Genomic DNA, 16828 nt, shown 5'->3' with positions numbered 1-16828 from the left:
TGGCAAATAAAGGGAAAATTGTAAAGAACAGTTTTGCCGGGAGGTTTCTTTAATAACAGGTACATACGATTTTCAAATTTCTTTTAGGGGGTATGCTGCAAAAACAGTTTGAAGACTATAGGTACAGAAAAAATGGTGATGTACAATGGAAAAAGCACGGATTTTAGAGTCAGATATATCTGGGTTCACGTTTTGGCTTTATCTCTTGGGCCAAGTTAATTGCCTCCTCTGAAACTAGGTTTCCTCATTATAAAAATGGAGGTAACAATACTTCCTCAGAGGACTGGTAGAAGAATTAAATGATGAGATATGAAAACTGCTGGCACTAATAAGTATTAGTGCCATTCCCCTACAAGACCAGAACAGTTGCTATGTCAGCCAGAGATGCTGTTCCAGAAATTAATACTAGGGTTTTATTTCTAAATTACACATTTGTGAAGTTTCCTTCTGCAGAACAATTCATTTAATAAGGAAAAGAAAGTCTAAAGAGTTGACCAATGTTTGATAATGTCGTTGTTTAATCACCAAGTCATGTCCAACTCTTTTGTGACCCCATAGACTGTAGCCCGCCAGGCTCCTCTGTCCATGGAATTTTCCAGGCAAGAATACTGGAATGGGTTGCCATTTCCTTTTCAAGGAGATCTTCCCAATCCAGGGGTTGAACCCACGTCTCCTGGGTTGGCAGGCAGATTCTTTACCAATGAGCACCTGGGAAGTCCAGGTGATAAATGGCCGTAATCAAATAGGCATGTTAGAACTGGGTATATGCTGATACTGAAGGGCATGAATCAGTGCTTTAGAGCTCAACATGGACTTTTCTCTTCTGTTGAGAAATTGTGGAGCATCTTTCTACCCACAGTGCATGTCATCCCCCTTAGGGGAACCCCAGGTCGACCCCCTCTCCTGTGGCTCCTCCCACATGTGAACACAACCGCCTGGTGTCTTGTCTGTCTCTTACTGGAGACCGTCAACTATTTGTGAGCAAGGAGCATGCCGAGTTCACTCTGTGTCTCCAGAACCCAGCCCAGTGCACAAACATAATATGCTCAGTGAATCATTTATTGAAGGAATGAATAGTTCTAATGCTTGTGGAATGTTCTTTACTGAATTGTAATTATGTTGTTCACATGATAGTTGGGTCTGAAAGGATATTAAATATAGTTCTGAGGGCACAGGGGTGCTGAATTTAGCCAAGATGGTTAGACACGTATGTGGTAACAACTTCACTAAATTTCTAGGATTTTCACATATAGATTTTTAAAACATATTTTACTATGGAAAATGTCAAACATATTCAGAAAGTAGAGAGGACAGTATAATAAACCCCTGCATACCTATCACCTCGCTTCAATGATTATCTCTTTCGTCTATATTTATCCTCTCCCTCCCACATCAGATTATTTTCAAGCAAACCTGATTTATCATCACTTCACCCATAAAGATTTCAGTTACACATAGATTTTAAAATTTATCCTACTATTCAAATTTATTTTTATTTATGGATGTGTATGTGCTCAGTTGTGTTCCACTCTTTGTGACCCCACGGACTGTGGTCTTCCAGGCTCCTCTTGTCCATAGGATTTTTCAAGCAAGAATACTGGAGTGGACTGCCACTTGCTTCTCCAGGGGATCTTCCCGACCCAGGGACTGAACCCGGGTCAGTCGTGCCTCCTGCGTTGGCAGGCGGCTTCTTTACCACCAGTGACGCCTTTACTTAGTACATCTTTATAGATATGTTTTAAATCTGCAACTCTAAATTTCTAATTACAGTTTTCCTTCGGTAAATCTTCTATGAGGGTTTCTATTTGTCCTTTTCCATTGACGTGTACAATCCATGCCCAGCGTTTAAGTGGAAATTGAACACCATGAGAAAGCTCGGCAGGTTCCTGGAAAGTATTATGGACCTGGAATTCCAGGAAGGCTCACTGTTTCTTCAGACTCAGACATCTGTGCAAGCAAATAAAGGGAGCTGAATCTGACTAAGGGAGAAACAGAGGATTCCGACTGTATTCCTTCCTACAAGGTAAAGGCCTTATGAACCCATGGCTGTGCTAATGTGGTCATTTTGGTTGTGAGAATACAGCATCTTGGATCATGACCACAGGTATCTTAGAGGAGGGGTTCTTTCTCCTGCATGTGACTCGGAATCACATGGGGAGTCTTTGAAGATACCGATTCTGGGGATTTAAAGAAGCCAGATCTCACAGGAGATCCAGATGTGCAGTGAGAGAGGAGCGCCTCTGCCCTGCAAGGGACAAGTACCGAGACTGGGGGCTTTAAACGCATGTGCACCCCAGCACCCCAATTCTGGTTTCTAATATTCTCTATTAAAAAGGAGCAGGGGCCCCCTGGAGAAATGGCTGCTTCTATGATTAGGGCAGGAATTATGTAAGATGAGCTAGGAGCATTGGGCAGTGCTAGAAAGTAAGGAACTGCTGAACACCAAAACCTCCATAATCACCATGATATGCCAAGGGCACACAGGAGCCAACTGAAAGAGCTCAGAAGGCTAAAACCGAACGGTTCGAGTAACACAAGCACGTGGTACTGGATTACAACCCAAAGTACAAAATACATACTTCTTATTTATTTTATGTATTTTGGGCTCCCTGGTGGCTAGGGATGGTAAAGAATCTGCCTGCAATGCAGGAAGACCCAGGTTCGATCCCCTGGAGAAGGAAATGGCAACCTACTCTAGTATTCTTGCCTGGAGAATTCCATGGGCAGAGAAGCCTGGTGGGCTACAGTCCATGAGGTCACAAAGAGTCAGACATGACTGAGGGACTAACACACACACATAAAATAAATATGCATAAGTCCATACTGATATGAATAAATAATTGAAAAAATAAATGGGAAAGAAGAAACACATCTCTTAGGCAGAAGAATTCCAACTGACTTTGTACATATTGCACTCACATAAGTCCCCACTGCTTAAGTGTGGGTCGAACATACTGACTTCCAGAAGGAAAGTATAAAAAGGAGACGGGAGTGGGTGGGGGGATGAGGCACTCTAAAGTGAAGACACAAGGCACAGTGATCAGTCCCGTTCACAGTATGTACCCACGATACGACATCATGGTGAAAATCACGATGGAAATGATACTACCTCTTTGTTCTTCCTCCCAAACCCATAGAACCTGGTATAATCATAAGAAAGACAAGTGTGTCCCAATAGAAGGACTGTACAAAATACCTGACCAGTACCCTGCAAAACTGTCAAGGCCACGAAAACAAAGTTTGAAAGATTGGTACCACCACGGAGCAGAGAAGGATGAAGCAATTAAACGTCATGTGACATTCTGGAACAGAAAAGATGACTAGGTAGAAACTAAGGAAATCAGGAAAAAAAAAAAAAAAAAACTATGGATTTTAGCTAATAATTGTGTATCAATATTGGGTTCATGAACTATAACAAATGTACCACACTAATGTAAGATGTTAATAGTGAAAACTGGGTATGGAATACAAAGGAATTTTCTGTATTATCTTTGTGGTTTTTCTGTAAATCTAAAGTTGTTCTAATAAAGTTTATTAAAACTTTTCAGCTTTGACCTTTGAGCCAAACGTCCTGCTGAATGAACTGTTTTAACAAGTTTTATATTTCAGGATAGGGCTTCCCTGATGGCTCCCCAGTAAAGAATCCACCTGCTAATCCAGGAGATGTGGGTTTGACCCCTGGGCGGGGAAGATACCCTAGAGAAGGAAATGGCAACCCACTCTGGTGTTTGCCTGGGAAATCCCATGGACAGATGAACCTGGGAGGCTATATAGTACACAAGGTTCCAAAGAGTTGGATACAACTTAGCAACTAAACAGCAACAACATTTTTAAGGACAGTTGTAGATTTACAGGAAAACTGAGTAGGTAGCACAGAGTTCCCATATTATGACTGGCCTCCAGTTTTCCCGATTATCAACATCTTGCATTAGTGTAGCAGTTTGTTACAATGAATGAACCAATAGTCCACAGTTTAAAATAAAGAGTTATTCTGTGTTGTACGGTTCTATGAGTTCTGACAAATGTATAATGTCATGCATGCACCATTACAGAATCACATAGAATAATCTCATTGCCCCCAAACTTCCTGTGCTTCACCTATTCATTCCTCCCTACCCTCTCTCAGAGAAGACCCTGGTAATCACTGATTTTCTTACCGTCTGTATAGTTTTGCCTTTTTCAGAATGTCACATACTTGGAATCATATAGTAAGTAACTTCTTCAGATTGGCTTCTTTCGCTCAATAATATGCACTTAAGTTTCCTCCATGTCCTTTTGTGGCATAATAGCTCATTTCCTTTATCCCTGAATAACACTGCACTATATGGATATACTACAGTTTTCTTACCCATCCACTGGGTTGTTTCCAATTTGGGGCAATTAGGAATAAAGCTGCTATAAACACCCACATGTAGATTTTTAAGTGGACGTAAGTTATAAACTCATATTATTTAAAGGTATACTGTTGATTTTCAAATATTTGGGTATTTGGCAAGTATCTTTCTATTATTGATTATAGTTTAATTTCATTATGGTCTGAGACCGTATTTCGCATAAATTCTATTCTTTAAAATTTGTCCAGATGTGTTTTATGGCCCAGAATGTGGTCTCTCTCTTAGTAAATATTCCATGTGAGCTTGAGAAGAATGTATATTCTGTTTTTGGATGGACCACATGAATTGACATAGATGTCCATTATATTCAGTTGGTTGATAGTGCTTTTCAATTTAACTATACATTCACTGATTTTCTGCCTATGGGATCTGTCAGTTACTGACAAAGGGGTGCTGAAGTCTCTAGCTATAATAATTATTATTTGCTCAGTTGTGTCTGACTCTTTGTTCCCCCATGGACTGCAGCCCACCAGGCTCCTCTGTCCATGGGGCTTCCTAGGCAAGAATATTGGAGTAGGTTGCCATTCTCTTCTCTAGGGTATCTTCCCGATCCAGGGTCTCCCGCATTGTAGACACCAGGGAAGCCCAACTATAATAATGGATATACTTAAATATAATTGTGGATTCATCTGTTTCTCCATGCAATTGTTGGTTTTTGCCTCATGCATTTTTGACTCTCTGTTCATAACACATTAAAGACTGTTATTTTTTTTTCGAAGAACTGACCCAGTTATCGTTATATAATGCCCTTCTTTATCATGGTGTAAAGAAGTGGTGTTATTTCTTCAAATATTCAACAAAATTCACCAGTGAAGTCATCTGACTTCTTCATGGGAAGATTTAAAAATTACTATTTCAATTTCTTGTTGAAGGCCTATTCATATTTCTATTTCTTCTTGAGTCAGTTGTGTTACTTTGTCTTTCTAGAAATTTATTCATTTAATCTAAGTTGTCTAACTTGTTGGCATGAAGTTGTTTATACTGCCTCTTAAAAATTCTTTTAATTTCTATACCCTTTTTCTTTCCTGATACTAGCAATCTGTATCTTCTCTCTTAATTTTTTTGGTCAGCCTACCTAAAAGGCTATCAAGTTTGTTAATCTTTTCAAAGAACCAATGTGTGGTTTCATTGACTTATTGCTTTTTATTTCATTGATATCTTCTCTAATCTTAATTCTTTCTTTTCTCCTGGTTGCTTTGTATTTACTTTGCTTTTCGTAAGTTTCTTAAAGAGGAATTTTAGGTTATTAATTTGAGAACTTCTTTCCTCTTTTCTGATATAGGTGTTTATAGCTATAAATTTCACTCAAAGAACTACTTAAGCTGCATTCCACACATTTTGATATTTTGTATTTCATTTTCATTCATTTAAAAATATTTTAGGGATGTCCCTGGCAGTGTTTAAGACTTCACATTCCAATGCAGGGGTTGCAGGTTCAATCCCTGGTTGGGGAGCTAAGATTCTGCATACCTCACAGTCAAAAAAACCAAAACATAGAACAGAGGCAATATTGTAACAAATTCAATAAAGACTTACAAAAATTATCTTTAAAATTGATACATTAAAATGGTGAACTTAATGCTCTTTAAAATCTTTAAAAAATTTCTCTTGTGGTGGGTTTCTTCTTTGACACATGGGCTTTTAGAGCATATTATTTAATTTCCAAATACTTTGGGGGTTTTTCAAAATTTTTTTCTACTGGAGATCTTGATTCCATGTTTCAGAGAACACATCTGGTATGGTTTCAATCTTTTAAATTTATTGAGACTTCTTTTAAGGCCCAGAATATACAGCATATTCAGTTGGAAATATTTTTTTAATTTAATTTTTACTTTTTTATTAAGCACTTTTTATTGCAGTATAATTCACATAAGACTCACTCTTTTAAAAGCGTAAAATTCACTGCTTTTTAGTATATTCACAAGACTGTATAACCATCACCACTATCCAATTCTAGAACATTTATATCACCACCCTCCATTAAGTTCATGCTCATCAGTAGTTATTCTCTTTCCCCCTTCCCCAAGCTCTAGGCACCTACAAATCTACTTTCTGTCTCCATGGTTTTGTCTTTTGGGAACATTTCATATAAATTGAACATATGTGGCCTTTTGTGTCTGGCTTCTTGCACTTAGCATGATGGCTTCAAGGTTCATCCACTCTGCAGCATATAATTCATTCCTTTTTAGATGGAATAATATCTCACTATGTGGATAATATCACATTTTATTTATCTAGTCATTAGCTGATAGGCATTTATATTGTTTCTAATTTTTGATTACTATGAATACTGTTGCTATGAACATTTGTATACAAGTTTTTGTGTGGTATGCATTTTTAAGAAGTATATAATCTTTAGGCTATGAGCTAAATAACAGTACTCAGGAAACTGGAGGCAGGAGTAGTGTGTGTGTGTGTGTATGTGTAGGGAATCTTATGTTTATGTGTCTGTCTTTCCGTGTGTGGGACCTAGACATTTACAAATAGTCTTTGGGTTTAAGAAGAGGCCAGAAGGGCTGAGTGGACTCTTAATATCTTAGCTCTACCACACAAGCTTCAACTTTCCCCGGCTACATGCCTCACCTTCTATTCTGAACCACAGAGTAAGTGAGCCCAGCAGGGTGGGAAATGAGCCATGACATTCATGCCCAGAGAAGCCAACACACTTATGCACAAACAATGTATATTCCTCTCACGCTTTTGGAATAAAAGGAAAAGTGATATGTATCATTTTATGACGGAAGAAACAGGCAACAGGAAAAACCCTGCTCTTAAGTCGGGGGGAAAAACATCATCCATCAATCAATGGAAGTGATGATACCCAAATATTACTTTGGTTAGAAAAATAATCCCACATGGACTCCCACTTTTCTCTCCTTTAGATCCTAAACCTTTCATCACTAGACTGTAGTGCATCTATAGAGAAGAGCATGTGGTGCGCCAGACAGCTGTTTAGCCTTGTCCTCTGGTTTTCTTCCTAGTCATCCATCTGGTGTGGGTCTTCCTCTGAGGCTATGATTTCCACAGCCTATCACTTGACCCTGGGATGGTTGTGAGAATTCTTCCACCACCATCTTTATTCTAAAAAATGAAGCTGAATACTCTTTGTTACCAAACAAGGCAGATCTAGACGATGGTTTTTTTCTGCAACTTTGTGTTATCATTCTGGACAAAGGTAGCAAGGTGAGTTGGAAATAAATGTAGGAAACCAAAGGGTAAATGATATTCTCCAGGAAAACGGGAAATCTGATGCAGAGGCAGAGACAGAGACACAGTACCTGACTATAGGTTGGCCTGATTGGGCCCCAAAACACTGCATGTGACATATCCAGGTATACTGTTATAAGACAAGAGATTCTGTACCTGCTTGTTGAAATGTCCTCAAAAGGGTAGAGGATTTCTCCGTTGTTACAGATCTCACAGATGAACCCCTTCTGGCTACAAAGACTGCAGCTGTACACGTGTGAGGCGGCAAATTTAATGACCTTGCCCAAGAAGGGAGCCAGCTTTCCCTCTATTACCTGCAGAGAGAGAAACAGAACAGGGAAGAGAGCAGATTTGTTGAGAACAAAAAGTCTTGTAGATGCAGGACTGGAGTTCCTTTCCTTAACACAACAGGAAAACCTCTAATTATAATTTCTCAGCAACTCTGAGAAAGGAAAGACATAGTATTTTCACTCCAAAAGAACCCTCTGGCTTAAACCGCTGGGGGTTGAAAAATGAAGATGTTGAAACTTCTTTTGTATTGCTCTTTTTCTGTAGTGTGTTGTAGCGGATAGAGGACCAACAAACGGGGAAGCCTACCTTCATAGACTTAACAGTTACGGTGTAGTATACGAGGAACGTGGCGGATTTCCCAAAACAGATTGAAAACATGCAGGGTAACTACTGATGTAGAATTTTATGTTATGTTATATAGTCAATAATATCTGTTTCCTAATGAGTTACTAGAATAGTTTTTTCACCAGCTCACCTAAGAACATGTAACAAATGTGGAAAAATAGGTTTCTCTTGCTGCTGCTAAGTATCATAATAACAGAAGCTGCAATTTGGCAGTCTGAGGGCTATATTTAGCCTGAAGATTTTTTTTTTTAATCTCTTAGTGTTTACAAAAATGAGCCAATTTAATAATGGGGGGGGGTGTTACATAAAAATTCAGATTTTTGGCTTCTTTAGAAAAATCATTAGATTTGGCAAAACTAGGCCTGGATTCCAACATGATGATGATCCCGGCTGTGAGTGGAGGCTGCCGGCTCCTGCTAAGACACGTGCTCTTCAACTGACACTTGTCTCCACGAGGCCCCAGTGTCGAGTCTGCCTGCATCCCACAGTCCCCTCCCCTCAAACATTCATGAGTTTGGAGCCGATGGTTCATCAGAGACCCCTTCACTTAACTAATAATGCACAGGCTTCAAAGACTTTAGCAGTTCCTATACTAACAAGATAAAATCTGCCTTTATTTCTCTCTTACTGAGGCACATGCATATATATGCTGATTTTGATATAAGAAAAAAATGAAGATTGAATTTAATTTGGAAGTAGCTGGAAACAGATGAACACTTTCAAATGAATCATAATCAAAATGAGAATTCTACATAAAAATAACATCTGAGAGCAATAAATCGTACTTAAAGAGATATTACAAGGTCAAGGGGAACAAATAGTAGTAGCTGATAAAACAAAAGTAAAAGACTATAAGGAATATAATATATTCTGTAATTTCTTTACCACACTAACAGTGAAATATCAGAAAGAGAATGTAAAAAACCACCCATTTTAAAACCACATCAAAACAGTAAAACAAAATACTTAGGAATAAACCCCACCAAGGAGGTGAAAGACTTATACACTGAGAACTATAAAACATTAATAAAGGAAACTGAAGATGATTCAAAGAAATAGAAAGATATCCCATGCTCTTGGGTTGGAAGAATTAATATTGTTAAAAGGCTATACTACCCAAAGTAATCTACGGATTTAATGTGATCCCTATCAAATTACCTGTGAAATTTTTCACAGAACCAGAACTGATAATCCCGAAATCTACTGGCCTTTCCCTGGTGGCTCAGACAGTAAAGAATCTGCCTGCAATGTGGGAGACCTGGGTTCGATCCCTAGGTTGGGAAGATCCCCTGGAGAAGGGAATAACTATCCACTCCAGTATTCTTATATACTGAGAACAACAAAACATTAACAAAGGAAACTGAAGATGATTCAAAGAAATAGAAAGATATCCCATACTCTTGGATTGGAAGAATTAATATTGTTAAAATGGCAATACTACACAAAACAATCTACAGATTTAATATGATCCCTATCAAACTACCCATGACATTTTTTAAAGAATCAGAACAGATAACCCAAAAATTATCTATACAGAACCATAAAAAGCTCAGATTTGCCAAAGCAATCCTGAGGAAAAAGAACAAAGCAGGAGGCATAACTTTACCAGACTTTAGACAATACTACAAAGCTACAGTAATCAAAACAATGTGGTATTGGCACAAAAACAGACATGTGGATCAATGGAACAGAATAGAGAGCCCAGAAGTAAACCCACACACCTATGGTCAATAAATCTTGACAAAGAAGGCAAGAATATAAAATGGGAAAAAGACAACCCCTTTAGCAAGTAGTGCTGGGAAAGTTGAACAGCTGAATGCAAATTAAATTTGAACACACCTCACACCTTATACAAAAATAAACTCAAAATGGGTGAAAGACTTAAAATAAGACATGATACTCCTAGAAGAGAATATAGGCAAACATTCTCCAACATAAATTGTACCAGTGTTTTCTTAGGTTAGTCTCCCAAGGTAACAGAAATAAAAGCAAAAATAAACAAATGGGACCTAATCAAACTTATAAGCTTTTGCACAGCAAACAAAATCATAAATAAAACAAAAAGACAACCTATAAACTGGGAGAAGACATTTGTAAATGATGTTAACAACAAGAGCTTCAGTTCAGTTCAGTCACTCAGTCGTGTCCAACTCTTCGCGACCCCATGGACCACAGCACACCAGGCCTCCCTGTCCATCACCAACTCCCAGAGTTTACTCAAACTCAAGTCCATTGAGTCAGTGATGCCATCCAACCATCTCATCCTCTGTCGTCCCCTTCTCCTCCTGCCCTCAATCTTTCCCAGCATCAGGGTCTTCTCAAATGAGTCAGTTCTTTGCATGAGGTGGCCAAAGTATTGGAGTTTCAGCTTCAGCATCAGTCCTTCCAAAGAACACCCAGGACTGATCTCCTTTAGGATGGACTGGTTGGATCTCCTTGCAGTCCAAGGGATTCTCAAGAGTCTTCTCCAACGCCACAGTTCAAAAGCATCAATTTTTCGGCACTCAGCTTTCTTCATAGTCCAACTCTCACATCCATACATGACTACTTGAAAAACCATAGCCTTGACTAGACGGACCTTTGATGGCAAAGTAATGTCTCTGCTTTTTAATATGCTGTCTAGGTTGGTCATAACTTTCCTTCCAAGGAGTAAGCGTCTTTTAATTTCATGGCTGCAATCACCATCTGCAGTGATTTTGGGGCCCCCCAAAATAAAGTCAGCCACTGTTTCCACTTTTTCCCCATCTATTTGCCATGAAGTGATGGGACCAGATGGCATGATCTGAGTTTTCTGAATGTTGAGCTTTAAGCCAACTTTTTCACTCTCCTCTTTCACTTTCATCAAGAGGTTCTTTAGTTCTTCACTTTCTGTCATAAGGGTGGTGCCATCTGCATATCTGAGGTTATTGATATTTCTCCCAGCAATCTTGATTCCAGCTTGTGCTTCATCCAGCCCAGCGTTTCTCATGAGGTACTCTGCATATAAGTTAAGTAAGCAGGGTGACAACAGACAGCCTTGATGTACTCCTTTTCCTATTTGGAACCAGTCTGTTGTTCCATGTCCAGTTCTAACTGTTGCTTCCTGACCTGCATACAGGTTTCTCAAGAGGCAGGTCAGGTGGTCTGGTATTCCCATCTCTTTGAGAATTTTTGATAGTTTATTGTGATCCACACAATCAAAGGCTTTGGCATAGTCAATAAAGCAGAAATAGATGTTTTTCTGGAACTCTCTTGTTTTTTTTGATGATCCAGTGGATGTTGGCTATTTGATCTCTGATTCCTCTGCCTTTTCTAAAACCAACTTGAACATTTGGAAGTTAACAGTTCACGTATTGCTGAAGCCTGGCTTGGAGAATTTTGAGCATTACTAGCGTGTGAGATGAGTGCAATTGTGTGGTAGTTTGAGCATTCTTTGGCATTGCCTTTCTTTGGGATTAGAATGAAAACTGACATTTTCCAGTCCTGTGACCACTGCTGAGTTTTCCAAATTTGCTGACATATTGAGTGCAGCACTTTCATAGCATCATCTTTCAGGATTTGAAATAGCTCAACTGGAATTCCATCACCTCCATTAGCTTTGTTTGTAGTGATGTTTCCTAAGGCCCACTTGACTTCACATTCCAGGATGTCTGGCTCCCAGTGAGTGATCACACCATTGTGATTATCTGGGTCATGAAGATCTTTTTTGTACAGTTCTTCTGTGTATTCTTGCCACCTCTTCTTAATATCTTCTGCTTCTGTTAGGTCCATACCATTTCTGTCCTTTATTGAGCCCATCTTTGCATGAAATGTTCCCTTGGTATCTCTAATTTTCTTGAAGAGATCTCTAGTCTTTCCCATTCTATTGTTTTCCTCTATTTCTTTGCATTGATTCCTGAGGAAGGCTTTCTTATCTCTCCTTGATATTCTTTGGAACTCTGCATTCAATGGGTATATCTTTCCTTTTCTCCTTTGTTTTTCACTTCTTTTCATAGCTATTTGTAAGGCCTCCTCAGACAGCCATTTTGCTTTTTTGCATTTCTTTTTCTTGGAGATGGTCTTGATTCCTGTCTCCTGTACAATGTCACAAACCTCCATCCATAGTTCATCAGGTGCTCTATCAGATCTAGTCCCTTAAATCTATTTCTCACTTCCATTTGACATAGGATTTGATATAGGTCATACCTGAATGGTCTAGTGGTTTTCCCCACTTTCTTCAATTGAAGTCTGAATTTGGCTATAAGGGCTTCATGATCTGAGGCACAGTCAGCTCCTGGTCTTGTTTTTGCTGACTGTATAGAGCTTCTCCATCTTTGGTTGCAAAGAATATAATCAATCTGATTTTGGTGCTGGCCATCTGGTGATGTCCATGTGTAGAGTCTTCTCTTGTGTTGTTGGAAGAGGGCGTTTGCTATGACCCCGAGCGTTCTCTTGGCAAAAGTCTATTAGCCTTTGCCCTGCTTCATTCTGTACTCCAAGGCCAAATTTGCCTGTTACTCCAGGTGTTACTTGTTAACACCTGTGTTACCACAATGAATTTTAGAACATTTCCTCCACTCTCCTCCAAATCCCCACACCCATTAGCAGTCACTAATTTTTTCTCCCTAACCCATCCCATGAGCAATCTCTACTTTTTGTCTTCACAGCTTTACCTACTCTAGCTATTTCATGTAAATAGAATGCTATAATATGTGGTGTTCTATGACTGGCTTCTTTCACTTCACATAATGTTTCAGGGTTGATGTTGATTTTTTAAAAAATTTTCTTTCTTTCTTTATTTTTGGTTGCACTGAATCCTCACTGCTTTATGTGGGTTTTCTTTAGTTTCAGTGAGTGAGGGCTACTCTTCACTGCAGTATGGGGGCTTCTCACTGTGGTAGCATCTCTTGTTGTGAAACATGGGCTCTAGGCATGCAAGCTTCAGTTGCATGCAGGCTCAGTTCTTGCAGCTTGCCTTCAAGTGGGCCTGGAGTGCAGGCCCAGTAGTTGTGGGGCACCGGTTCAACTGCTCCACTGCATGTGGAATCTTCCTGGACCAGAGGTCAAACTTGTGCCCCCCGCATTGGCAGGCAGATTCTTATCCATTGTGCCACCAGGGAAGTCCTGATTTATTAATGAAATAAGATTCTGGTTTTATTTATGGATGATAACCTTTTTCCTTGAATCTATCCAGCATATATACTAATCAGGTTTAAACATTACTTTCACTATGTGTTATCTCTTCCTTCAAACCTTTGGTTGAATCCTTATTTTACCATTAGTAAAAACTCTTCATTCATTCATTTCAGAAAATTGCATTGAATTTGCTGAATTCAATGCATAGTCGGCATTGAATATACTCGGCTATTGAGAGAAGCATGAACTAGACAAAACTTGAGCTTATATTTTGCCTGGTGTACAAGTGTCTCCATAAGCTAATTACAAACTGTCTATCCAAATTCATTTTCCATTCCTTAGTACTTATGTTCTGTTGTGAGGGAACTTTTCCCTGTGTAGAATATGCTTGTTCTTGCTTCTGTGCCTTCACCAATGTATTTCTTTTATCTGGAGTTTCACTTCTTCTCTTAGCACTTACTTAAATGTCACCCAGGATTCATGGTTCAGATCTATTCTGGCTTGATCTGGACAGTCATCTTTGGCTACTTCACCTGCCATGGATCTCTTGTGCTTCACATAACTTATTTTTATAACCACACAATTTAATATGGAAATTGATGTTCTCCTGTATTTTTTGCTATCCTTTAACATGTGATTGTTTTGCTTATCGAACTGTAGATTGAAAATGTAAAAGTGGAGGTACTACCTATAAAATGGTGATTTTGCCCATAAAAGTAAAATGGCAATTTTACTTATAAAAATGGCAATTTTATGTAAAGCAACCTAAAAGAATGTAAATTGCTTAAAGGCTGAATCTCACACTAGTCTTAAAAACTCTCTCTCTGCCAGGCATCTAGGTTCATGCTGAATGATTGAGGATGCTTTCCAGTCTTTTTCCTTTGCTGCAACAGTCATATCTTTGTGCTATTTTTGTATCACAACATTTCGAATCATTCTGCTGTGTGATATGGGGAGGAGAATGAAGAACATGTGAACTTGGTGGCAACTCAGCTAATTAGAAACCCTTTCCGCTTCCTTACACTCTTCCTATTTGTCAGGTGAGGTTCAGGGCCATGTTTCAAAGTGCTGAAGTTGCTGGAATTTTTTTATTCAGAAAAGTCAGGTAATACTCTGTAAGTTTATTTTAGAATTGACAAACATTTCTTTAATATTACAGGGAAGAAAACTTTATACTGATTTCAAAGGGTAAAGGTAAAATAGGAGATTTAATCTTGTTTTGAATATAACAACTAGCAACACTGGGAAGCTATTCTGGCTTCTGGTCTAGAGGCTTCAACACTAAGAGAAGCAGGCTCCAGGGATCTGGAGCTCATATCTCATAGCTATATCTGTACTTGAGATACTTGCTTAAAAAGAAATAAGATGTCCTACCATCTTCTCCTGCCCTCAAGAATCCTGCTTTTCATTCCCACTTTCTTAGCCAAGCTGGTGGGATGTTGAGGTTAGGACCATATTCTACAAACACCAGGAAGATGAAAGCCTCAAAGAAGACAAAAGCTCGAGGAGCCTTTCTTTTTCACTTTTTCCTGGTCACAGGTTAATATAACTTTACATCCTTCCATCACAAGTCACAAGGCCATTCAGCTTTAGCATTTAGAAGACTAGTGGTTTGTTAACCAGGCACTCATTTGGATATGTTTTAAGTGCTGGTGAAATAGACCTCTGAGATGAGGTTTAGTTATCCTGGGCTTAGTTATTTTCCCCAAGTGCCTGTTAATGTGAACAAAATCATGACAAAGTAATTAGCAGAAAAGAGGTAGCTCTTCATCCATCTCCTCAACCTCCCTCATCTTCTCCATATACCAAATTGTTCTATCTCCTTGAGAAAAAGGCATATGTCCAAAACATGGTGAAATAGTTTGCTTCTGTTTTCCATTGAACTTAATTTCTTATATGAAAGAAAGTCCTAATCTGATTTAATTTGGAAGTACTGCATATATGATTATTCTAGGGTTATCATAGGGACTTTGTGTTCAAAGAATACACACTTCCATTTGTAACTTAAAATTATGTGTCCTTTTTATTGCACTCTAGAATAAAGACAAATGCAATATCAAGCTGATACCTGCTTCAAGAGTTTTCTATTTTTGACTTTTGCAGTCTCTCTACAAATTATTTTCACTCTATCAACTCAGGTACTTCTAGAACTCAAGGAACAGTCAAATGTCACTTTCCATGATCCCACAAACTGACAAATACACCAAATATGCTTACCCTTCTTGTGTGACAGCAGCCCACGAAAGCTGCTGGTCGAACTTCCAGCTCAAGGATACACACATTTTCCCCCCTCTTCTATTCTGGTCAAGATGGTCAGCACTGGAATTTGAGGCCTATGGCTTTCTTGCAGACTAAGACAACAGACTTTATTTGATTTGCCTTCTTGCAGAGCAATCAAAAATTACAATTAAGTTAAAAAATAACCTAGTGCTGCCTTCTCCAAACCACAGTTTCAGAAACAGCTGCTCATTACTCATGTGTGGCACCAGGAAATTGCAGTGTCATGTTCAAGGTCTGCAGCCAATAGAGATCTGTGGGATTGGGAAAAGGGCACAAATGATTCTTTTATGTCCGTTACCTTCACTCCCTTGGCACCACCACAAAATTCAAAATCTACACTGGGAGAAAGATGGAGCACTGGGGGACTTAGACAAGAAACAAGAAAGAAAAAGCTCCTTCTCATTGAATGTATGCATCGACGCATTCCTTCCCCCTGATTTGTCAAGTTACCTTCCATTTCAATACTGGCCTTCCTCTGCCATTGTGTAGCATCTAGATTCTGGACAACTGTTGGGAAGACTGTGATGGGGAGGGCTGCTGCACTTGACAAATGGCCCCTCCTCTGACAGTCTAACCAAAAGACCCCATTCATGTCCAACAAAGCCACCTGCCACTCACTGGTAACAAGCAAGCTTGGTGAAATGGAAGAATCAAAACTGTCACACACTGTAAAATGATTTCAAATATAATTTTGTTTGCATGTGCTTGGCCAGAGGATTCTGAAAGACAGCACTCACTATTTTCTTTCTGAGTGACATTTCTTAGCGTTAACAGGTGGGGACAGTGATGGTTAGTGATCTAGGCCAGGTGAGTTCCTGAAGATTTAGGAAAAACAGTCTGTGGAGTCTGCTCAAGTTTGAAAAGCTAACACATGCAAAAATAATTCTGAATTCTCATTTGATTCTAAATTTTACTCCTTTTTTCTTAAAAAAATTTGATATATAAAAATTGTTATATTAGTTTCAGGTATACATTGTAATGATTTGGTATTTGTATATATTGCAAAATATCACCACAGTAAGTCTAGTTAACTTAATTTTATTTCTCTTAATAATAAATCCTTAAATACAGAAAATAGAACGCATACTACCATATTATTTGTCTTAAAAACAGAAAATAAAAGGCATAAGGAATTTTCCTATTCCAAAAAGTTTGTTAAAATCCCATTTCTCCATAATTAGCCTTAAAGCTCCTTATCATGGCTCAATGCTGGGATG

General features: G+C 38.8%; 1 protein-coding gene and 1 long non-coding RNA gene across 4 annotated transcripts in view; one reads left to right on the top strand and one right to left on the bottom strand.

Moving 5' to 3' along the window:
• LOC136164958 (uncharacterized) overlaps window positions 1–5082 on the top strand; it is a 52919-nt gene extending 47837 nt beyond the window's left edge. Inside the window, exon 3 of the long non-coding RNA XR_010662430.1 lies at window positions 3138–5082. This is a non-coding gene — a long non-coding RNA (uncharacterized lncRNA). The remainder of the gene's footprint in view (window positions 1–3137) is intronic.
• The window catches only part of PLEKHM3 (pleckstrin homology domain containing M3), a 203398-nt gene that overhangs the window by 28124 nt on the left and 158446 nt on the right, over window positions 1–16828 (bottom strand). For 2 of the 3 annotated variants that reach the window (XM_065930700.1, XM_065930699.1), the window contains one exon: window positions 7758–7915. In XM_065930700.1, the coding sequence (XP_065786772.1) occupies window positions 7758–7915 (158 nt within the window). Of the gene's footprint in view, window positions 1–6505; window positions 7489–7757; window positions 7916–16828 lie in introns of those variants that run through there. The other variant, XM_065930701.1, reaches the window with a different exon arrangement.

The sequence above is a fragment of the Muntiacus reevesi genome, chromosome 3, assembly GCF_963930625.1.
Source record: "Muntiacus reevesi chromosome 3, mMunRee1.1, whole genome shotgun sequence".
Taxonomy (NCBI): Eukaryota; Metazoa; Chordata; class Mammalia; order Artiodactyla; family Cervidae; genus Muntiacus; species Muntiacus reevesi.
This window is presented reverse-complemented; position numbering and strand designations above follow the sequence as displayed.